At 39.4% G+C, this 25,295-nt stretch overlaps 1 protein-coding gene across 1 annotated transcript; it reads right to left on the bottom strand.

The window, feature by feature from the left end:
* Positions 1 to 344: 344 nt before the first annotated feature.
* Positions 345 to 24,267, bottom strand: unm_sa1261 (un-named sa1261). Its single transcript, XM_042392558.1, has 4 exons — positions 23,982 to 24,267; positions 9,659 to 9,881; positions 4,839 to 5,041; positions 345 to 2,711 (listed from the first exon to the last, which is right to left on the bottom strand). The coding sequence occupies exons 2-4, from the start codon at positions 9,828 to 9,830 to the stop codon at positions 1,890 to 1,892; spliced, it is 1,197 nt and encodes a 398-aa protein (XP_042248492.1). The 5' UTR covers positions 9,831 to 9,881; positions 23,982 to 24,267; the 3' UTR covers positions 345 to 1,889.
* Positions 24,268 to 25,295: the final 1,028 nt, after the last annotated feature.

Below are 25,295 nucleotides of genomic sequence, written 5' to 3'. Positions count from 1 at the left end.
AATACACTGATTTGCTTCTTTGCAGAGAGTAAGACAACAATACCACTTTCACATCTGTACAGTAAAGCTAGCCAGTTAGCTTAGCATAAAGACTGGAAAAAGCAGAAGCCTAGCCTACAACAGTGACAAAATCCACCTACCAGCACCTCTAAAGCTCACTAACAGGATATATATTATTGAGCTTTAGAGGTGCTGGTAGGCAGATCTTCTTACACTGGACAGAGCTAAGCTAGCTGCAGTCTTTATGCTAAGCTAAGTTAACCGACGTGAAAGTGGTATCAATCTTCTCATCTAACTCGGAGAAGTGTCAAACTATTCCTTTGATTTAAAAAAACAAGAGACACTTTTTCACTCGTAGAGAGTTTATTTCAACAATTTTTTACCACAGTAATATCACTTCATGCAATACTTCTTAAAAACACAAAAGAGAGACAGATTTCTGAAACATTTAAATCCCCAAATCCAAAATATTTGTGTTTTCTATGTTTGTCCTTCCCGACTCACATTTTCAGGGTTTTTACTTTGTGAATTATACAGCAAAAAACTAGAAAAGGTAGCATCCTCAATTATGATACTGTATTTTTATCCTTTTCATGTTGAAAGACAATTCAACTGGATAAAATCCAAATATGCCACTTGTTAAATAATTATGTTTATTGCCAGGTGAAATGTACAATTTAAATTTTCTTTGTAAATCATGCAAGTAGAAATTATTGGATTATTCATGATATTTTGTACGCTTTTGTCTTATTTGTCAGATTATAAATAGTATATTATTTTATGTGATCATGTTGGTGAGTTTTACTGTAAAGGAAATACATATAGGCCACCTTACAAATGGTTATAAAAGTGGTAAATTGTCCCTTTTGGGGGCTGAACTGGGCCAGCAGCTATCACAGTATTCAGTCCCAGTGTACTGCATTTAAATGGGAGGACTTGCTAGATAGATAAACCCAATAAACACTTACTGCTGACCATGAGGTGAGTTTTCAGCCACTCATATTGTTGATTGCTACTGTACAGTGGGTTTAGGCATCACAGGCAAACATGAAAAGGACATTTTGGGTGAGAAAAAAAAAACAGTCTTTGTACATCTACTTTTATGAGACATCACAACAACAACATGATGACGAATATTAAAAGAAAAAAAACTAGCTCTGTGAGGGCCAAAATCTAAGCAATCTGCTAAGCAATTCAAATTTTCAGTAATTTGAAAAAATTAATCTTTAGTAGAGAAATAAAAAAAACAGACTTCAGATCTCCACTCGAGGAAACAAATCATAAATATAGGCATCTGACATAAATAAATAATTTAACTTCAAGTAAAAAAAACTAAGAAAAAACACACGCACTTTACAGAAACATATCTACCAAACGTGAAAATGGTACACTACAATAAACACATAATAGTACAGTACCATCAGTCACAGCTGATCACACTGATGATCATCTTACTGAAGCAGTGAAATCACTTCTTTCTCTTTTTCTTTCTCAGATCATTTTTGCAATGACTGGATTGTTCCAAACATTTTTATATATTGCTTGTAGATTATGAGTGTTGTTTTTATTTTTTTTCTCCCCTCTTCAGCTTTTTTCCAGGTTGTCAAGTGAGTTCATGAACTGTTTCAGGAACTGAAATATAAACCACATACAGCAGACTACAGCTTGTGATTGTCTCTCGTGTCATTTCCTCAGAGTTCGTCTTCATCGGAAATGAGTAAATCCGCAGTGAAGCTACGACGTATGTCAGACTGTTGACCAGTCGTCACACTTCCCTCCTTTCCTCCTCACTTTTCTCCTCTTCTTCATACTCGGAGAAAGCTTCCTCTTCAGCACACACTAACCTTACATGTGTGAGCACGTAGCCTGTAACGCAGCGTCGGACGCCTCTACACGCAGATCTCAATGGGTGTGGCCACAAGGATGCGTCCTCTCTCGTTGTTTTCTCTGTTGACCCGATCGTAGCTGCCGGTGGAGGACGGCGAGCTGTTGGCGGACATGGAGGAGTAGTGAGTGTCCATCATGATGCTGCCCTTTGCCACCACACAAGCAGGCGACAGGGTCTGCTGCTTCAGTCTGTCCACTAGCACGTCCTCTTCAGATGAAGACGAGCTGATTTCCAGAGGAGGCGCGCTGCTCGCCAAGCCCCCGCTGCTTCTGCTACTGTTCCCGTTCTCCGTGTCTAGCATCCAGCACTGGTTGAAGTAGCTGAAGACCTCTTTGACGGAGCAGCGGCGCCCCTGCTCTATGGAGAGAAGCCTACGAAACATTCGTAGAGCTTCATCTGTAAAGCGGCGCCACTGTGATGGCACCGTGCCCGTCCGGCGACGCTGCCAGCGGACAAACTCCTCATAGAATGCATCGTTAGGCATGGCCTTCTCCCAGGGGAAGTTGCCTGTCAGCATGCAGAAGAGCAGCACGCCGAACGCCCACACGTCCGTGCTGTAGTCCACGCAGAAGCCTTCGTGCCGCGAGGTGTCGCACAGCTCTGGCGCCGTGTACGGGATGGTGCCACTCACACGCTTCACCGGGGAGCCGGCGCGCCGCGTCATGCCAAAGTCTGACAGCTTGACCTTACGGCACTCTTTGTCAAAGATGAGGATGTTCTCAGGCTTGATGTCCCTGTGGACCAGTTTTTTGCAGTGCAGGTAGTCCAGAGCAATGGCCACCTGGTGGACACAACGCTTAGCCACCGACTCAGGGAGTCCCACCTGGACAGAGAGAGCAGAGCAGTGAGGTCACAACAGGAAGTGGCAGAGTGACAATTCTTTGCAGTTTGATTATAGTACTGTTGGTGATAGGCGAGTTGTAGAAGATAAATTTGTTATATGTTATCAAATTTGGGGGCTTTTCCTTGGTTTTTTGGGAGGTAGTTAATTTTTCTAAATAGATTTATCGCTTTAATCTTGTATTTATTTATTTATTTATTGTGTGTGTGTTTATGTACAGTGTTTGTTGTTTGGGTGTGTGTATGTATATCTGCACTACTTTACTCTATTGTCTGTAACTGCAATTTAATTATGTAAAGGTTGTTTTTTTTACAAAGATTTTCGCTAACGGCTACCCATCATCCCTAATGGACTTTCATCATAACCTATAAACTGTGTAATTTCAAGAGCTGGATCTCCTGTTTTTGTGGTTTGTTTTGAGAAGGGGGCTCAGAGGTGTGTGGGTAATTTTATTTACCTTATTGGTAATTTTGTGTTGGTCGATTATTGTATAAAAACGATCATCATAAAACATATTTGAAAGCTAACGTTATGGCAAGATTGCTACAGGAACTCATGTTAGTATCTACTATTTTGACAGTAGCTAACCACACTGCAGAGATTTTGCATTGCAATTTGCATTTTAGAGAAGTAGTGTATGATGAGTAACATTAGTTAAAATGATAAACTCTGTTTTGGACTCACTGTGGACACTGTTAAGACAATCTGACTTGCAAATTTGTGTCACTGACCAATAACAAAGTTTGCCAAAGTTGAACTCAATACAAAACCCTCATGCAGATTTACTTTGAAAAGCAAATCCTCTGATCGCAAAAATTATATTTAAATATTTAAAAGATTTCAAGAGAAATTTTGCTGGTGTGACCAGAGCTTTAGGAGTTCGGATTCCAAAAACACCTGAACAGTCATGCAGTATGTTGCCAGGTCAGATCCAGTGGAATGATAACTAAATGTCATGTACAAAATAACACAGAGGTAAACAGTACTGGATGCCAATGTGTAATCCACTGGAACCAGTGGTGGAAAATAACTAAGTATATTTACTCAAGTACTGTACTTAAGTTCAATTTTGAGGTACTTGTACTTTACTTGAGTATTTCATGTGACTTTATACTTCCACTCCACTACATTTCAGAGGGAAATATTGTACTTTCTACCCCACTACATTTATTTAACAGCTTTAGTTACTTTTCAGATGAAGATTTGACACAATGGATAATATAACAAGCTTTTAAAATACAACACATTGTTAAAGATGAAACCAGTGGTTTCCAACCTTTTTGGCTTTTGACGTCTTACAAAAAGCAGTGTGTAGTCGGGGTCACATTTCACATGTCTATGAGTTGTTAACAGCTCCACCAAATAGTGATTTTTCCCTCTAAACTTCTCACATGCTTTCATTTCAATAAATGTTCAAATGATCCAATATTTCAGCAAAAATCACAGTGTCACGGCTCTTGTCAATCAGATGTATTTGTCTTTTTAATGTTTTTTCTTCTTTCCTCTCCCATTAATCATCTCACGACCCCTTTGGAGGGGCCCGACCCCTAGGTTGGGAACCACTGGACTAAACTAGTTAACTGTATATAAAGTAGTGTAAACTAGCTCCACCTCCAGCAGCTACAACAGTAACATGCTGCTCTAACACTGATGCTTCACTATTAATAATCTGATGATGTCATATATAATAATATATCAGTCAGAGGGACCAAACCACTACTTTTACTGCAATACTTTAACTACATCAAGCTCATAATACTTATGTAATTTCACTTATGTAGGGTTTTTCATGCAGGACTTTTACTTGTAATGGAGTATTTTTACATTGCTGTATTGATACTTTTACTAAAGTAAAGGATCTGAATACTTCTTCCACCAGTGACAGGAACACAACATGTATGCTTGTGTGGAAAGTAATGAATATAAAAATATGTTCCAATATTCGGAGGATTAAGAAATAATCATTTGGATTTTGTTACAATGAACGCTCCCATTTCTTACGTGAAATTGAAAGGAAAGAGAATTTCATACTTTTGAAAATATGGATGATTGAATGATGATGACTAAATTTCATGATGTGTATAGATCTGAGTCTCAGCCAGTCTTCACCTGTGGAGGGATGATGTCAAACAGGTCTCCTGCCAGCGCGTACTCCTGAGCGAAGATGTAGTACTCGTCCGTTTCGAAGGCGATGCCGTACATGTTGATGATGAACGGGCAGGGCGACAGGTAGAGGGAGATGCTGTACTCTCTCAGGAAACTCTTCAGCTTGGTGGTCTTCTTCCTCAGAAACTTTAAGGCCATTTTTGTGCCTGAAGAGGAGGACAGGAAGCGTTACATAAGTCCAATCTCATTCCTCACTTCTTCGCTCTTTTCTACCCGATTAAATGTTTGGGGATTTATTTCACAGCTGCCTAATTGCATGTTATGAAACTTAATTAAAATCATTTCAAATTTGATGAATAATTAAAATGTCCAATATCACTGAATTAAATCCTGCAGTTTTGTTTTTTTTCTCCAGGAGATTTATACTGTAAGTATTTCAAATCCTCTGCCAGACTAGTTATGTTCCCACAGAATGACCAGAATGTCGCTTCGATCTGCTTTCATGTCGGGGATTTTGCAGTAAATTGATGTTTACAGCTGCTTAGAGCTTGTAATAAGATTAGGAGGCCGACGACAAGGCGAGGAGTCTCATTCTGTCTTGACTTAAATAATTTCACCTGATATAATAACGTAAAAAAAGATGCACAAAAACACATTCAGTCGTCTAGAGGGAACACAAGAAGGCAATTTGCGGGGACACGGTTCAGAGGGTTGACTCACCTCGTCTCCCCTCGGCAGCCACTTACTGCTCAGGAACAAGAGGAGCAGCGAGGGTAGACAAATTACCAGGACTAATCTGAACGCCGGGGAGAATAAGACAATAACCTGGAGGGCTGCCAGGTTCAAGAGGTTGCCACGTCTGCCTCTCCCTGCACCAACAGTCAGTGCGTCAGCCAAGATGAGAGGGGACACTTCTCCAATAGCACCGGCTCAGCTCTGCAGAAGTGCTCTGTGCATTTTAGAGTGTGCAGACACTTTAGGGAAGGTCAACAAAGTGGGGGGGGGGTGGTTCTGTTTGTTCGTAAGTCTGAGATTTATGAAATTTCATGAGAAAAGAAGGAAGATCAGTTGAAGATGTATTGACGGCCTACAGTCACAGTGTTAATGTAAACACAAAACCAAACTGCTACCAGTAATTATCTGCTCTGGCTTCTATGTTTATGATCAAACTGGCCCCCTAATACTATAACTGAATGACACTATATCACATTTAACTCCTTAACATCCACCCTTTTTATAGAATTTTCACCTATTTGGCACACCTAAATGGAAAAGCTTATAACAGATGAGCTGTAAGACCATGATGCATGTATCAGGCTTCATTTGATAAGTGACATCTTCTAGTTTCTGGAAATGTGCTTGTTTAGCATATGGCTAAAACACAGACAAAATTACATCAGTTCAAATAAGGTTCAAAAAAGTGTTTTTGGTCCTCGTCTATCATGAGTCATATTTGAATAACAATAATTAGGACATGCTTTATGCCAGAACTTTGTGGTGTCACTGGTGTCCCTGAACCTCTCCAATCATCTCCAATTGGCCAAATTGTGCCAATTGCTTTGACTCATTACTGCATGATGCTGCAGCTTACAACTGGCTGGCGACCCGGCGGATTTTAAAGGGTTAATAGTAATATTGAAGAAGAAAATGTGAGCAGAAGGCTTTAAACTCAGGGGCAACCTACTAAATCATTATAAGATCATTTCCTTCCTGCTCCAGTTTAGTTTTCTTATGTTTCTATTATTGCCAGTTTCTTATCATTTAATTCCTATTTTATATTCATATATTATAAATATACTAAATAATTGCTAAACAATTAACAATTTCATGTTAATAGAATGAACTTTCCTAAAAATGAACTAAAATTTTAAGGATTTTTAAAAGATAGTTAACAACATGGCAGATTTGGGTTAAATCCTTGTCTCTGATTGGCTATTCCTGCTCTGATCTTGTGATACATTATTTGATCAACTGAGAACACATCTGTTAAAGGCAGCAGATTCTGTCGCTACAAAAGTCGGTTCTTAGTGCTTTGATTCAAATTGTTTTAATCACTGTCTCGGGTTTATGGCTGACGATTACTTTCATTATCGATTAATCTGCCAATTATTTTCCTCGATTAGTTGATTAATCGTTCAGACTATGAAATTCAAAATTGTGAAAAAAATGGCATTCATAATTTCTCAGAGGCCACGGTTATGTCTTCAAATTGGTTGTTTTGTCTGACTTAAGTCTAAATTGTATTGATATTAAATTAACTGTCATATATTAAAAGGAAAAACAGCAAATCTTCACACCTGAGAACCTGCAACCATCAAATATTTGGCATTTTTGCTTGAAAAATGACTTAAAATATAAATAGTTGCCAGTTAATTTGATTAATTGTCTAATTGTTGCAGCTCTACCCTGGTTTAAGCTTTAATTAGACGAGACATCGGATTGATGTAGAAATACCAAACTCAATTTAACCCTCCTGTTGTCTTCCCATCGACCATGCAACTTTTGTCCTCCCGGGTCAATTTTGACTCCAGAGGACAAAAGTCAACAGATTCTATAAATTTTAATAAAACACCTAAAATTCAATGAAAGTAGTGATTACTTTTACTTGCAAAGTGTGTGGTATGGAACCATCCATGCGAGTTTCAGGCAATTAGATGAAAGAAATCCATATTTGTGATATAAAAACATTTGAAAATGGGTCAAATTTGACCCGAGGACAACAGGAGGGTTAACATTTCATTATTGTTTGTGTTTGATTCAAAACCTATCACAGTTTTATCCAGATTTTTACCTCTGTATATAGAGCTGGCTCTGTGAGACCAACCTGTTAACTAGATGTTGCTTATATTATGTTTTTAAGCAGGTTTTTCTTCTTTTTTAAATTTTTTTTAATGCATTATGTAAAGCTCTTTTGTATGAATTACCCTTGTGTGCGCTACACAAAATAAACTCACCTCGAGTTACTTTCTAGGCCTCTTGACAACTTAATTTCTCAAAAGTGACTAATAAGAGAGCTGGTGACTATTTATATTAAACTCCCAAAGCACGTGCAAAGAAGCCTGATGATCAAAGCGTAGCTCCCTTCTGCTAAGAGCTTAACTGTAGCATGAAGATTAGCATATCATTTGGAAATGGAGTAAATAGCTGCTTTTCCTGGCTATGCAGCGTGCTGGAAAAACGTCTGATTTGCACAGCAGCCAACGAGTGGCAGCTTGTGTTACTTGTGCTACAGCAGTTGCGTGTTTACAAGGGGAAAAAAATGAGTTGCCTTGTTAAATCAGCCTGCTGGCTAATACACAGAGACACCATCTGGTCCAGAGAACTCAGCTGACTCTTGTAAAATCTACAACTCTGGGTGTTCTGGGGCAGAAACTAAAGCTAAGATAACCTACATTTGGCAAAAAAACTACCCTACTGACCCATAATGGAACTATGTGGGGTTTTAACTCTTTCTTTTAACCAGATGTCACATATTTAACAGTATTTTACTGATTTACTGTGAAATCATGTCTTGTTCACAGTGTATTTACATGAAAAAATACCATCTTTTATTCAGTTTTGGCACAATAAATAAGCAGGATGGCGGTTTATACAACAGTGAATATGACGCCAAAACATTTCAAGATTCAAGCCGCTAGCTGTGAGCAAAACTCCAACTGCCGAAGTGCTTTTGAGCAAGAAAACGAACCTCTACAATCTCCATGCTGTCTGGTAGCTGACGCTGACCTCTGACCTCTCATGTTAAAATTCATCTAACAGAATTTCACTCAATAATTACTTCAAAATTGTAATAATGTAAACTGAACAACCCTTTTTTTTCTTCCCCATAACAGTTATAATTAGTTTTCCTGCTTCACTTAAATACATCTGCACACGATTATGATTCAAAACGTCATTTATTTCCATAGATTATTAAAGCCAGACTAAAAATATCTGTGATACAGTAGCAGGTCACGACACCGCAGGTACACGTGGTTCCTTTATCATCTTTCAAGCACCAAGGATGTACTGTACATTCTTCAGCTGCGCATTTTAGAGGCTCGAAAAGGTCAGGATTCATCTCTGTGACAGACTGCAGCCACTCTAGACGGGCAGAGTAACTCTGGCTCTGTGCTCCATAAAAGAGACTATTAAGAGGCTCGGAGCAGATGGTCAACACTTTAGTTTTTAATGTGAGGAGGTTGAACAGATTTCCTATTAGTTAAGCAGTGAGTGTAGGCAGCGTGGATCCTGATCTGTGCTAAATCGCTGCATAAAGGTGTCCTACATTACCTCAAATTTATTTTCACAGGTCACAAATGAATAGGAGCGCTTCACCTGCGCTCCAATTGCATGTTGGAGCATTCTGTTGATCTTCAGAGAAAGCAGAATTATTTTTGATTCCCTCAGTGGATGCTGCTGCTGTGATACCAAAGTGAAACGGAGGCATTTCAGAGCTGCACTCTGCGTGATTGTTATGTAAAATGACCCCGTCTTATCACTCTGAATCACAGAGTAAGGCCACAAAAGAGAACAACATCCCATTTCCTTTAACTGAAACCCTGAGGATTTGCTCACTCTGGTCGAATGAATTCCTGGTGGCGAGTCTGGGGAGTCTACTCCTCCCGCAAGATGTGATGGATTGAAACTTGAAATGCAAACTGTCTCCTGCTTGGTCCAAAGAAATACAGACTCATCAGTGTTGGATCATTTGGTTTACTTTCACCTTTTGGTGAACATGAGCTCGCTGTGTGCAGTTTTACATCCATCATTTCAAATCGTTTTGGGGGCATATAATTTCTTGCCTACATGTGAACCCTCTAACGCTTCAGCTAATTCATTACCTCTGATTTTGTGGATGACCAGGTCCACTTTCCCGTAGGTGCCTTTCCCCAGTTCACGGACGACCTCATAGTATTTGTTGATGTCCAGTTTCTCCAGGTTCTGTGCAGCAATCAGCTGGAGTTCCTCCAGGATGTCGATGGAGGCGCGGGAGCTATGGGGTGAGGAGTTCATTCTGGTGGAGGGGCGGGCCGGGGCCGAGGGCAGGTCTGGAGACAAATGTTCCTGTGGAAGAGGAGGAGCAGGAAGGAAAGCGAGGTTCACTATGTGGAACAGCATGTCTCCATTCCCACACGACCCCCCTTGTACTGTATACAGAGCACACCTACTGTACTGTATTGTATATGTACACATGTAGGAGCGGTTATCACCAGGATGCTCTGTGTCCGGGCCAAATGAACTCTTTGTGTTGTCACTTTGTGTTTCTGAGAAAATACTTTTTCCCAAGATCCCAGGGCTTCGTTACCAAGAGAGAGAGAAAGCTAGCAGAGACTCAGAGGACAGGGAGAGGGTGAGGGAAGTGTTGTTTCTACTTTATTTTTGAAGATTTTAACATTATGTGAATATCAAAAGTAAAAAGAAAACAGTAGAGCTGCAATGATTAGTCGTTTAGTCAATCGACAGAAAATTAAGCTGCAGCTATTTCGATAAAGAAAATAATCATTTTTAAAGAAAAAAAATGCTGATTGCAGCTTCTGAAATGTGAAGATTTGAAACTTGTTTGTATCATACATGATTGTAAACTGAGTATCTTTGGATTTGGACTATTAATCAGACAAAACAAGACATTTGAAAACATTAACTTGGGCTTTCAGAAATTAAAACGGACATTTTTCACTGTTTTCTGACATTTTATAGACAAAACGATTTATTCAGCAAATAAATCTTTAGCTGCAGCTCCGAGCAATCAATACATAACAGGAGGCCACAATGCATTATATTCTCAAAGAGTAAAATGAGGGAAAATATAAATGAACTCAATAAAAATAAAAAAATCAGAAAAAAAATGTACACACACACACACACTAGAGTGGAAGTAATGTCGGGTCTGATGTAGAATAAAAAGGGATTTTAAAGTAAACATCATCCTTTGAAGTGTGTAAGATAGTCAGGAAATATGTGATCAAGTATAACTCTGTAAAATAGCTTGAAAGAGTTTTCTGTGTTTGTCACATTTAAAACCTGCATGTGACACACCGAGCAGTAAGCAGTGAGGATACGGGACTCAAGGATTCTTTAAATCTTGTGACACGTTTCCACATTTTGCATTTAGGACATAATGCCTTGAACTTGCTGCATTGATTCAGAGATATATATGAGCCATGCAAAGTATCTTATCTACTCTGATTTTTTCAGCTTTTTCAGCAAAACATCCTCCCTAAAAAGTTTTGTGAGAAGTCGTTATTTTGACCATGAATATTACAGTAAGTACGCTGAAGTGACTTTTTGCACAAGTGGCTTGTAACTTGCTCAATTTGCATTTAGTCGCCTCAACGCAACAACATGGACTCTTTCTGTGTGGAGTGTGCATGTTCCCCTCATCCATAAATCTGCACGTCAAATGTAACGAAGACTCTAAACTGCGTTGTGTGAAGTGAGTAGGGCGGTGATGTAACCCCTATCCACAGTGTTTCCTTGCCTTCCAGCCAATACTTTCATGCATGCACTGAACTCTGAAAAGGATAAAAGCTTGTAAAGAAAATTAAAGTGCGAATGAGTCAAACTGGATTTGCGAGGAATAAAGTATCGCTAGTTGTGGAGCTGATCCTCTGCGCACCGATTAATGATCTTCCTGCATTAATGAAAGTCTAATTCTGATCCGATGTGTTTCCACTCCGTCACGCCTGCTGGGTTCCATTCTCAGCAGATCTGTCTCACCTTCCTCCTTCTGCTACCGAGAGAAGCCAAGCAACACTCGTCTGCTGTATCCTCCATCGCTCATCACTCCCGACGGCCAAGATCTCTGAATGACTGGAGAGACTTCGCAGCCCTGATGGCGCAGCAGAATTGTACCATCTCTCATTAACGGCGATGAGAAAGTGTTGAATGAGACAGGATGCTAGCACATCCTGTGCATCTGTGTCTGCCTCGGAGACAGCTCCTGTCTACACTGTGTGTATGTGTGTGTGTGTGTGTGTGTGTGTGTGCGCCTGTGTACACATAACTCATGTAAAGCGTGTCAAAACAATGAAACCAAACAAAAATATACAGTATGTTCTACTAGAAAGAATTGCAGTGACAGTAAAACTGTGTGTTTGTTGTTTTATTCATTGATTCTAGCAAACACAAATTAGAAAAAATGATGTTTTAATCTTTAAAGGGGACATATGATATACATCTCCAGGTCTGTATTTATATTCTGGGGTTCTATTGGAATATCTTTACATGATTTACAGTTTTTAAAACTCCTTATTTATCTTTTTCTAACCCTTTATGCAGCCCCTCAGTTCAGCGTCTGTCTGACACAGGCTGTTTTAGCTCCTGTCTCTTTAAGGCCCGCCTCCCGTTGAGCCCACTCTGCTCTGATTGGCTGGCTCTCGGAAGCTTCCCTTGGCTCTGGAGACTACATAAATAAGCAACAGTAGTAGGATTTTGCTTCCTTTTTCTTGTTCTTTACTCAAAAATGTCAATTTCTCAAATACATCTGTACACGTTTGAACCTGAATCCGATCTGAAATACGCAAGTGGACAACGCGAACAACCCGAGGAACAACCTTAGCAACAAACGCTACGTAACAGACAGCTGTTTATGGATATGTGCAAACAATCTGACACAGTTCGATGGGGAAGTAGAGGTAATTTTTCAAACGAAGTGTTCAGAGCAGACTGAAGCCCTGGCTTTTGACTTGCAGGTAGCATTTTTACATACGTTCACCTCAAGTTTGGGAACTTTGACCACGTTTAACATCCGACATCATAACAGAACATAAATGACAGAAATTCACAAAAAGTATAAGATTTTCTTGAAATCAAACCCTGTGTCTGATACCACTTTTGGTAAGCATTATCTGCTATAATCATTCACTGTGTTTACATTCTCTATTATTTATATATTAGCTTTCATTGTTAGCAGCTGAGTTCGTCATTCCCGTGCTAGATTCAAACTACACTTCACACACAAGGGATTCACAGGAAATGATGCAGCATGTAATCTAGTGCAGTTTCATCACTCACCGTTTACTGTTCACTCTCTTTAGAGCTGTGAGCAGCCAGCAACTAACGACTATTTTCATTATCGATTAATCGTTTTGTCTACAAAATGTCAGAAAACAGTGAAAAATGTCTGTTCCGAGGTGACATCTTCAAATGTCATTTCGACTGATCAAATTTCAAAATTCTTTTCAGTCTACTGTCATGTGACATATTAAAGCTTCAAATTCACACATTTGAGAATCTGTATTTGTATTTGTTGTTGTCAAATCATCATCATTTATCAAAAACATGTCTACAAGACAACAGCCAATTTTAGCTTGTTTTTAAAAAAACAGATCAGTTTGAATTTTTTCAGGACAGTAATGGAACAAGAAGGAGCAGCCACAGTGAGCTGATGGAAAAAGACCGATTATTGACCGACTTCTTTATAAAAACAATGTGGGTTTGTTTGGCTGCACTGTAAACAGAAATACAGTAGTTGTTTCTCTGTAGCATTCTGACAAAGTAGTGGCCCAAGAAGCGTCTGACGGATAGGATTCAAACAAAAACGTAATGAAATCCAATGTTAAGATCAATATATTGCTTTACACTCCCCTGAGGTATTTGAGCCAATACATTGAAATTGAAAACAAAACATTTACAGAAGCCCCCCAAAAAAAGAGAATTGGATTGTTTTGCAGTGACAGAGGTGGATGAAAATGTCTCTTGACACAAACAGTATGTGCTGAGCATAAAAGTACGACAAGCAAATAAAAATGAGGAGTCAGCCGAACCCGAAGGAGCCAAATGGCTGTCTATCACCGGTCCACTCAGCATCCCCCTGACAAGGTCAATAAAACACACAGCGGATGAGACAGCCGGATTGTGTCTGGAGCTGCAAACATGGAGAAAAACCACCAGTTCACAGATGAACACACAGTCTTTTCACTTTAGATTCTGGTTTTGTGATTAGATTTCATTTAAAATTCAACCTCTTTTCTGAATAATGACTGTTTTGTCCAGTTTATCTGCACATCTTCGCATCACAGTTACAATTTCATAGTGCTGGTTATCAATAAATGAAATGGGTTTTGTGTGCACATGTATAACGAGTCCCTTTGGATGAGCAGCGCAGACACCTCTGCATTCAGCATTTTCAAATAACACTGACACGTCCGAGAGGGGGCTCTTTGTTCGTTCCTTTGTTCATGTGTCTCGCACAAGGCTCATTATTTTCAAAGAGAAATATCCAGATTTTTAAAAAGGAGCAGATAAGTTTAAATATGATTTTCACACAGACTTTTATGTCCCCACGCATCTAAACTTTGGTTTTCACAGAACAAACAAAAACACAAGGCTCCCTTGCTACAAACACAGCTTAGAAAATCTTCTGATAATAGACAGTGAAAAGAGAAATAGGGAGGAGATGCAAGTAAGTTGCTGACTGTACACCAGAGTCTCTCTGAATATGTGAAAGAATATACATTTTTTTAATGAATATGTATTGATTTTTGGGACATTCTTTGAGTATATATTGTTTGTGTGTTTTTTGTGACTTTCTTCAGGAATTGATAATGAGCTAATCGTGATCAGGCTTCGATTGTTGCCAGAAAATGTGTCTGTGATGACGTCTGTGTCATATTGACCCGGTGACGTCTTTTTCAGTGACTAATAAAAGACTCTGGGAGCTACAATCTAGTGTGCAGATACTCTGATTTTTTCCTACGCAAAAAAAATTGGTCATAATAAAAATAAGGGTTAAACTACAGCTGTTGCAATAATAATAATAATAAATTATCTTTCAGGACTTGTGCTGTACATTGCAAATGTCAAATTTTTACTTAAAATTTTCATACATTTTTATCTTTCTTTTCTTTTTTGTTTGTTTTGAAAAGTAAAAACTAAAAATAATGAGCTCTTGTCCCATAAAATATATCAGATGATACTAAAACTTCCACCACTCTATTCTAGATATTCTCAGAATTACACTGACTGCCACAGAAAAGACTGTTAACTGTCCTTGAAGAGGCTGCATCATTTAAGTGGGACAACATGTTTACTACTGCCTTTTTTATTATCTTAGCTTCACTTAACCATAACAACCTTGACACGTACGCATGCAAAATGTACAGTTTCACACTCGATTTCTTTCTCTCAACCATATAACCTCCTGAGCATAAGCACACACATGTATGCTCTCACGCTGCTGTCATATCAAAGAGCCTGAAGATGAAAGAAGTCACAACTAGCACTAATTAGCAGCATCTTCTGTTCGCTGCAGCCATGATGCAGCTCCCAGCGCTCCTTCTCAGGGCAACGGTGCCACGGCTGCTCCCGAGAGGGCCTCAAGGAGCGCCGAGCCCCGTTTGCCTCTCAGACAACGGGGACGAGACCTCCTACCTGTCTTTCTTTCTAGTGAAATGCTCGTCTGTAATCAAAGCCAGCTGGAACTCAGACAATCTATCTTGCGTCATTGCTGCTTTTCTCCCCGTCTGTACCTCCATGATAATATTACCTGCCTATTGCACCACACAGGAAGGTGAATGGAGTGATCTAAGTGTGGGAACACCTGAACACACTCAGAGTTTTACGGACCTTTCATTCATGACTAAAATGAATACTCTGTGTTTCCAACTGTTCCTTTAAGACTAAATGCTTTAAATGGATTGTAAAAACACTTATAGCACTGTATGTATTGAAAATATGAATCTGGTTTAGCTTAGCAACTATTAAACCATTTGGTTTATAAGTGATGCAACAGCTTTGATTAAAGTTGTAGCTGAGAAGCTTTAACAAAAAATGTCTGTAGACCAAATTGCAGCTTCCAATACTATTGATCACAAAATTTTTACAGACAGGTTGGACAAATGAGCAGGACTCTTGGTTGCAGCTCTTTTACATTCTCCCTATCAGGTCGCAACTTCTTGTCTCCATGCAAAACTTTCCATGTGGAGTTCCACAAGGCTCAATTCTGGTTCCACTACTTTTCAGTCTTTATGTTACTGCTGGTAGTCGTCATACGAAAACAAAGTATTGATATGCAGAGCAATGCTGATGACTCCCAACTCTATGTAGCTCTTGATCCTTTTAGATCTGAACCCCCTTTACCTCCCTTCTAAATGTATCTCCTTCCTCTGAATGAGGTTCAAGTTATCGGTCCAAAAGAATAGAAGATTTTCATAATCAACCACAAAATCTAACATTGATGAACAGTTTTTTTTGAAAGAAGGATCAAAACTGACACAGCAGAACCAGAGATATTGTCTTTTTTTTATTCCATGCAGTCTTCCTTCTTTATAAAAGAAGAACCTACATTACCCACAATACAACTCAACCACCAACAGTTCAGTTTGAAGATTCAGGTGTGTTATTCTAGTAGCACCTAATGTAGCCTGGAGCTGCTAGCCTCAAGCAGAGATGAAAAGTGGGCTACAGAGATCTGATAACCTCACTTTTTTCTTTCAGCCCCAGATTTCACACAGCTCCCTCTGGAGACACAAAAGGCTTTATGAATACAGTAATACTCACCAACACCTGTAAACAGACGCTGATGTTTAAAATCTACGTTCCCCTTAAACACATTTCACTACAGGCAAGAAATTCATGGTCTACTAACTAAATGTCAGTACTATTTCCCAAGACACATAGAGGCTTGGGCATGTTTTTAGTTAAAAGTAGCCTCAACTACTGCAATGCATTACTCTCAGTTCTCCCCAAAAAGTCTGTAAATCAATTACAGCTCAAGCAGAATACTGCTGCCAGAGTTTTAACTGGAACAAAGAAACAAGATCACATCGCTGCTGTTCTACAGTCCCCGCACTGGCTTCCAGTTCAGGATAGATTTTAAGATCATAGTACTTGTTTATAAATCTATTCATGGCCTCCAACTATCACTGGTATGCTGCCAAGATATGTTCCTGCTCACTGTACCAAACACTCACTGTGCCAAAGACCCAAAGGCTCCCTGAAATTCTCTCTCTGTATCTCAGGAGATCAAGGGAGCTCTGATAATTTACTTTTACTTGTTATTACTACATATGACTGTACGTAAATGTGACATCTGCCAAAATTGCTGAGTAATGGTCTCCCTGTGGTGTGCCAAACATGAACGCACACACACATCGAGCACTGCAGGAAAACTGCCTCTGCCACCTCGACTTGTAGAACATCGGCACCTAATTAATCATTTGTAATGCTAAATCAATGTGTCACCCAACTGAAAATACTTAATGAACAATGCTGCCATCTCAAGCCATATTTTTCTCCTTACAAAAATCCTTTATACCTCAAAATGGTTCCAGAAAGAGAAATAAACAACAAGTTTACCCAGTTAACTTATACTGAGTAATTTCTACATTAGAACATAAAAAACAGGCAAGAGCTAATCGTACTTCATGAATCTTTTAGTTGTTGTAATATTTGGAATGTTGGATTATTTTAACTGCATTTGGATCAAAGTCATCTAAATACAGCACAATTAGTGATAGACAATCATGGGATACATGTGGCATATTTTAAGAAAGTGCAGCAGAAAGTGGAACAGAAACAGAAACCCCAAAATATTCAGTTTACTATCATGTATGATCAAAAAAAAGTTATAAATTATTTAATTATCAAAATAGCCGCTTAATATTTTGTTGATTGATTAACCCTTTCATGCATGAATGATTAAATCACAGAGTAAAACATTTTTTATTGTTTATTTTTAACTCTTAAACAAATGAAAAATCATGTCAGTAACTTTTTTTTAATATATATTGAATTTTGAAATGTGTCCACTGTAGTGGACACAATGCATCAACAGAGTAAAAAGTGATTTATGGAAATCAATATAGGCAATATATATATATATATATATATATATATATATATATATATATATATATATATATATTATTTTATTACTAAGAGCAAATGGTATGAAAACACATAGGAACTTTAGATAACAACAACAATAGAGAGGATATTTGAAAAACAAGACCTAGGCCCAATAGACAGAATGTACCCTTTGTTGCATGACGTCCACTGGAGACGGACAGATGTATTTTCAGTCACAAAAAATAATGTACAAGAAAAATATTATTAAAAACTTGATAAAAGTATTTCAAACATCTTTACAACTTACAACTTTTTTACCTGTTTTTATCTCTGAGAATAAAAGTATTTAACAGATATTCCTGAGCTACTTGGCGCATTTCCTCCATCCTCCACCGTTTTGAATTTATGATTCAATATCACAAAATCACAGAGAGAGTCAAAAATGATATTCAGATGGAATTGTAGACAACACTTTAGGGGGCTCACCACCTGATAGTTGGGACATGGTACTACAACTTAAATGGTTCAAGATGGCTTCCAAATATCTGTCCACTGTAGTGGACACCATGCATGAAAGGGTTAATCAATACAATGACTGAGGCTGCATTCAGACCAAAAACATTTGAGTTGGAGCTACAAATTCATGCATTTAAAGGCTTATCAGATGCCAAAACATCGCACAGCAGTTTGTAATACTCATAGACAGGATTTTACAATTCTGGAAAATTATCATGGCAGCAACTATTTTATCTTTCATCACTTGTCTTACCCCCTAGCCTTAATATCTGCCAAGTATGGAACATGTTTTTGAGATATCGTGCAAACAAACAAACCAACAGGACTGAAAACATAACCTCCTTAGACGACTTAATAATCATGTCCAACATCAGCATCCATTTTTTTAGCCATCACCACTCTTCTCTTCCAATACAATGTGCTGGTTCTTGGCTCTGTGTCGACCCATGCCTGAACTCATTTATGACCTTGACTTACAAATTTGTTCAACAAATGTTTCTCTGTTAACAGAGATATAAAATGTCCAAAGCCAGAAACACTGGTGCACACTTTTGCATTTGCCTATGAAACCATTCATGCATCTGTGAATCCAGCTCATGCTATGCTGCAACATCCGCATCCTCTCCTAAGTGTACCATCTGAAAACACCAAAGTAGGATGCACTGCATTTGTTTCAAATGAGTACACAACATGACGACAGGATGAGGGAAACGGAATCAGTGCTGCCTGATTTATGAGCTCTGACTGTGCACGTCTCACTCGGTTATAAAGTGGCGGATATGAAGCTCACTCAGTATTAAATAAAGACAGTGGGACGTGTCATCGTCTTCACTGCTCACACGCAAAAAAGAATCTGATTTACAGAGAAATCCTGATGCTGTAATGCAGGTTTTGCAACAGAAAAGCAACATTCTGTGGTATTCCCTTTAAAATAAACTGAAAATAAGTTGCTAGTTAGTTAATGTTGCTCCAGTTAAATAATAGAGGACAATAAGGGTCACTGCTTCGACAGAATTGGAATTTAAGTTGTGCCAGTCTGGCAGGTTGTTCAATTACCTGGGCTGTTGACTTGCTGGGCCAGTGGAGCTTGTACTATGTTTAAATAGAAAGAACAGCTTTATAACACAGTGAGGTTTTTCCGCTTAACTGGTGAAGGCTTCACCTCTATTTACTGTACATTTTCAATCAGCACAGACAAAATACAGTTTAATGTCACAGTGGCGTGAGCATCTTTCATGCTGCTGCAGAATGGTTTGTGGATTAAAAATTAACCTACCAGCAAAATCTCCAAATCTCTGATTCCAGCTTCTCGATTATGAATGTTTTCTGGTTTCCTTAGTCTTCCATAGTAGTAAACTGAATATCTTTGGGTTGTGGACTGTTGGTCGGGACAAAACAAGACATTTGAGGGTGTCATCTTGGGCTTTGGGAAAATGTGATCGACATTTTTCACCATTTTCTGACATTTTATAGACCAAACAGCTAATTGATATAAAGAATCAAAATGTTTTTTCTTGTTTGTTTAATCTGTGGGCAGATTTTGTCATGTACAGTACATACAAAGCCAGGCTAGCAGTTTCTCCCTATTTTCTGTTTCTTGTGCTAAGCTAAGCTAACTGGCTGTAGTCTTATAATCAATCTTCTCATTTCTCAATAAGAAAGCAAATAATGTATTTCTCAAAATGTCAGACTATTAATAAATAATAAATAAACAATGCATTTCAGTGTTTCCGCTGGGTTGACTGCTTTGGGACGGCAGGAACCCAATTAATTACAATATTACAGAACATTTGGTCCTAATCAAACAGTCACCAGATTTGGGTTGGGTATGTTTAAAAAAGGTGCCAATAACGAGAGCTTCAGTTTTGCTGCTGTTTAACTGGAGGATATTTGTGCTCATCCAGGCCTTTATCTCCTTAAGACAGGTGCTGAGGTGTAACATGGCTGCAGAAGGGCTTGTGGAAGTTTTGATGGACAGCTGAGTATCATCAGCATAGCGACGTAAAGACATCCTATGTCTACTGATGACACGTCCAACGGGGAGCATGTGGAGGTTTAACAGGATGGGGCCGAGAACCGATCCTTGCGGAACACTACAGGTGACAGGGAGCGGTCTAGACCTGCATCCTCCCAGTGAGGCATACTCAATTCTACCGGAAAGGGACTGTCTGAGACCAGACACAGTTGAATGGTGGTATGGAGATGATCTAATAGGATAGTGTGATTCACAGTGTCAAATGCTGTGCTCAGGAGAATCAGAAAAGGAGAATCAGGAGAGAAGGGGACCCTGCATCAGCTGCCATCAGCAGGTCATTCACAACCCTGAGCAGAGCTGTTCCAGTGCTGTGTGCTGAACAAAAACCTGACTGAAATTTTTCAAATAGGTTGTTGTGTTTAAGGTGGTCCAGAAGCTCTGAAACAACAACCTTCTCCAACACCTTGTACAGGAAAGGGAGGTTGTAGGTAGGTCTGTAGCTGGCAAGAACTTCTGGGTCCAGGGTGGGCTTCTTGAGGAGGGGGCGGATGACTGTGACCTTGAGGGAAGATGGAACACTAGTAGTTTGAAGGGAGAGGTTGACAGTTTGGGTGATCAAGGGGCTGAGAGTGGGGATATATGATTTGAGCAGAGTGGTGGAAATGGGGTCCAGAGCACAAGTACAGGGTTTCATCTTCCAAAGGATTTCCTCAATGTGGCTCTGCTTGACACCAGTAAAATGGCACCAATGTTTCGACACATTGTCGAAACGTTAGTCTGTTTGCAATTAAAGGCTGCAAATTAATCAGTGTGCTCCAGTCCCTTCTGTTTTATGAAGTCTGCTGTCTGCAAACTGAGAAGCACCTGATTCAGCAGTTTTTTTTGGAAGATGCGTGAAGAACCCTGTTTCTGCCAGTAAAATGGCAGTAGGGGCGGCGAGTTCCCAGAGGGTCGATAACAGGAGGAGGCAGAGAGGAAGAGTTTGACATCAGTGAGCGGATATTGTTGACTTTGTCTCTGAAAAAGTAATAATAATCAAAGTGGGCCGACGACGCATCTCTCTCACTCTTGTTTTTGTATAATGGGCTGCTCAAGTGGCCCACAGAGTGACTGGCCCACTGGGATTCCTCCCGGTGCTCCCGATCAGGCCAGTCAGACTATGAATGTCTGTGAGTGACTATGAATGAGGCAGAGCAACTGTGGAGGCTGAAATTATCTCAGTGTTTGACTGAGACCTATGTGGGCGAAACAAAGAATAAAAAATATTTTCTGCCTAAGTGATGAAACACAGTGAAAGATGTGAGACAGGAAAAAGCTTTGTTGATGTAGAAAAATGTAGAAAGATAACACATAAAGCCACTCTTGTAAATGAAAGTACAGTTAGCATGTACTAGATGGTAAAATGTCTATTTCACAAAACAATATTTTCTTAAAATGAAAGGTACAGTTTGATACTTTAGGAAATGTGTTTATTTACTTTCTTGTCAAGAGTTAGCTGAGAGGATTGATTCACCTCTTGTGTCTGTACAGTAAATATGAAGCTATCGCTAGCAGCTGGTTAGCTTAGACAAACAACATATAACATGTTAATCTGTGAGCTTTAATGGGGCTGGTAGGCATATTCTGCTACAGTTGATAACATAAATAGCCACTCTTAAACTGAGATTAAGTCAAAATAGGACAAACAGATGCATCAATAATCTCCTAAAGTATAACCACAGTTAGCATGGCTCAGTTAAAAGGCTACAAAATTCACCTACTAGCTAATTAACACATTTTATTGTGTTTGTTTGATCTGTACAAAGAGTGAATTGTAAAAAAGACAAGTTAGCTTACAAGTTTAAGCTCCTGGGGGCTACATTGTTAAATGCTAATAAATAAAACCCTTATTTTACCTTTGTTATAATGATAAAATGTCACATTTTACTAGCATGTTTTACTAGAGGATGCTAGTAAAACATTTAGCTCTTAACTTCCAGTTTTCACTGTGTCAGTATAGTAGCTTATATATTCTGTATCATCTTGTTCCAGCTCTTTATTGAAGCTACATAATGTTGGCACCATATTAAATGTTCAGAAAGAAGACGTGCATTGTTCCATCAAATGGAAATTTTCACGATGTTTTGCGTATCATTTTATATTAATTTTTCCAACTTTCAGCCCAACATATTTGGTATCTTTGGAAACTTTGGTCTCAACCTCCATTAGATTTTAAAATACGGTTCAGTGTGTTTGAACGATGTTTAACTGCACAGCAGGAGTTTATAATGACAGACCTTCCAGCAGGTCAATAGAGTTTACGAGCAGTTTTATAAAGCGTTTTGTATTTAAAGCAACAATAGAAAATGTTGATTTTTAAAATGTATTTTGCTGACAGAAAGTGAACAGACTCCCACTCCTGTACCAGTCTTTCTAGGCCTTTTGTCATTCTTACCTATTCAAGTCAGCGCCAGTGAACTAACATGAGTGCGAAATGTTATTCTCTGACTTACTCTCTGACTGCCCACCGAGATACAACAAAACCAGGGAGATTATTTCTGCCCCATGAGCAGCTCTTTCCTCTGGAAATGTTTGTAGAGCTAAAACTCCATCCTGCCAACTGTCACAGTGCTGCCACAGCTTTGGCCTTCACACTCCCACTGTGTGTGTGTGCATGTCTCTCCCTGTGTGGCGGCCCGCGGGCGGCTCCGTCCTCCGGGGTTGGGGGGTGGGGGGGTGGTGGGGCTTGGCAGTCGGCTCCCACAGCGCTCATGGAGCTGTGGAGCACATCAAAGCAGCGAGGCTTTAACTGGCTCGGCCTACAGCATCTGCGAACACTGGGGCTTTGTGCCTGCACGCTCGGTGGCACATCACTGGGCGCTCCTTTAATGCCAACCCATTTCTACTGTGAACCCCACGCTACAGTAGGTAATGTTGCATCCTTTGTCTGCTTTAATCTGTCTCTCTTTCTTTCTTCTTCTGACTTTCTTTCATTCTCTGCGCTGTCGGTGTGTGTGTCTGTGTGTGTGTGTGTGTGTGATCCCCTGTCTCCTGGGCGGCTGTGTGTACATATGCATCAATGTATAAAGAAAACCACCAGCCAGACAGACATCTCAGTGTCTCACAACAAACAGCTGAGAGCCCTGACAGCATAATCTCTGCAGCCCAAATGCTTTTGTGATGCCGCTTCTGTTCCCTTAAATACCAAAAATCAAGGCTGGTGTATCAGCATATCACTCCAAGACTCAAGTGTCAGTAAGATTGTTTACAGTCTGGCAGTCATATAAAACCTGCCACAAACTGCAGCACAAAGACACGAACTGTGAATCAGCTCTGCAGACACAAAGCATGCATTATCTCCATCACACTGTGTAGTACATGTGAAGTTGAGCAGGTGCACGTGAGCATGTTTGTAGGATGGAGGGAGGGTACAGAAAGAGAGAGAGCACGAATGCATAATCAATGAGTTAGGTTTTACAAAATGCCAATAAAAAAATGAAGAAGTCCAATGATTGCAGATGTGTAGCTGGAACATAATAGCCTGACAGCAGCTCTCCATTGTTCTGCACAGTCAGTGTTTTGTCACATGGTGCAGGTGTAACTTTTTTTAAATTGTATGTCTGAATTTATAATATAATTTGTATAAATATAGTTTTGAAAATATTAAATGAAGATACGTAACAGTGCAAAGCCCCGGTGAGCCAAACAATGCTGGCTTGTAAACACAACAGTAGTGTAATGCGTTGTAATGAGCCACAGTGGCAGCACAAAGACATGCAATAAGACGCCACTTTACTGAATCTGAGCTGTATATGTACGAAAAAAAAAACACATTTTGTGACACAAACAAGCATTTAATTAGCAGTTAATTGGTCTGGTTGGGTCGCGAAATGGTCTGATCTTACCTTTCAGGATGTGATGCATGCAAAATCTGCGGCTGTCAATCCATTCAGGCAACACTTGACTCTTTCACACGGAGGAGGAAATACTGCAGATCCTTGAATTGTGTTTTTTTTTTTCTTCTTCTTCACAGTGCAGAGAGAAGCCGAGCCGCAGAGGAGCCTGTAACCTCAGCAGAAACCGCCGATGCCTGTCACTTGTCTCTCCGCTGCTGATTGTCCCTGGAGCCGCTCTCTCTCTCTCTCTATTGTCTCCGCACTCACCGGCGGACCCGCCCACCGATGCCGCAGACCAATCAGAGCGCAGAGCGGCGGTGCGCTCCTCTGCGACGGTGCTGCCTTCCAGCGCTGTAGGAATTTATCATTTCTCATCATCAAATAAACCGCTGATTTCTGTGGCTCGTGCAAAAATATTGAGCATAATTATGAGCAGAAACGTTGTGTTTAGCAGGAGTCGTGTTATGTTTAGGTGTTCAGATTATACTTAATAGAAACACTTTGAATTCCCCCATTTGTCATTTATAAGCAGCATGCAAGCTTTTAATTTAAGTGTTAATATATTTTATTATTATGAAGACATTTTATGTTATTACAATTGTGTTTTACTATATTGTCATTCATTACCTTGTATAAACCAGCCTCCACTTACAGCATGGGTGCTCACAGGAGGAGTTATAGTTGTCGACAAATATATTAATAAACACTTATATCTGCTCACAACCACATTATATTATTATGTATTTATCAACTGTCAATCAAGCACAGTCTGTACAGGCTAAATAAGTAAAAATGAGTGTGTTGGGCCTTTTACTTAACCACAACAAACCTTTAATTAAACCCAATTATCTAGGTAACACTTTAAATGCCCAAATGTAGCATTTATAAGCAGCATATTCACAGTGTTTCTGATTAGTTTTGTCACACCTGTTAGGGTGGTGGAGGTTACGCCACCATCATTCTTATTGGTTCCTGAAGTTTGGTGGCCCTACAGCAAATCTCTACACAACCTAACCTGGGCAGAAGTCTAATTAGCCAGATAAAGGTACAGTCACATTACTTTTCTGTTCAACAAAACTTCCCTGCACTCCACCACGAAAAAGGACGTCACATTTCTGAATAATAAATAAATACTGATGATCACTAAGTCATAATGTATGAGAGCAACATTACAGTTTATAGTCTGGTAGTGTGGTGATGTATCAGTGTTGCTATTGGCAGAAAGAGCAAATCTGCCCTTTAAAGTTGAACAAAGACTAACTCTGTCAAGTCAGTATATATATATATATATATGTGTGTGTGTGTGTGTGTGTGTGTGTGTGT

Source organism: Thunnus maccoyii, chromosome 18 (assembly GCF_910596095.1).
Source record: "Thunnus maccoyii chromosome 18, fThuMac1.1, whole genome shotgun sequence".
NCBI lineage: Eukaryota > Metazoa > Chordata > Actinopteri > Scombriformes > Scombridae > Thunnus > Thunnus maccoyii.
Note: the sequence above shows the minus strand (reverse complement) of the source record. Positions and strands in the feature narration are given on the sequence as shown.

Coding starts and splice junctions, on each gene's coding strand:
- unm_sa1261 (XM_042392558.1), bottom strand. CDS start 9,830: ATGAACTCCTCACCCCATAGCTCCCGCGCCTCCATCGACATCCTGGAG. Junction 5,042..9,658: donor GGTCATCCACAAAATCAGAG/GTAATGAATTAG, acceptor CCTCCTCTTCAG/GCACAAAAATGGCCTTAAAG. Junction 2,712..4,838: donor TTGACATCATCCCTCCACAG/GTGAAGACTGGC, acceptor CTCTCTGTCCAG/GTGGGACTCCCTGAGTCGGT.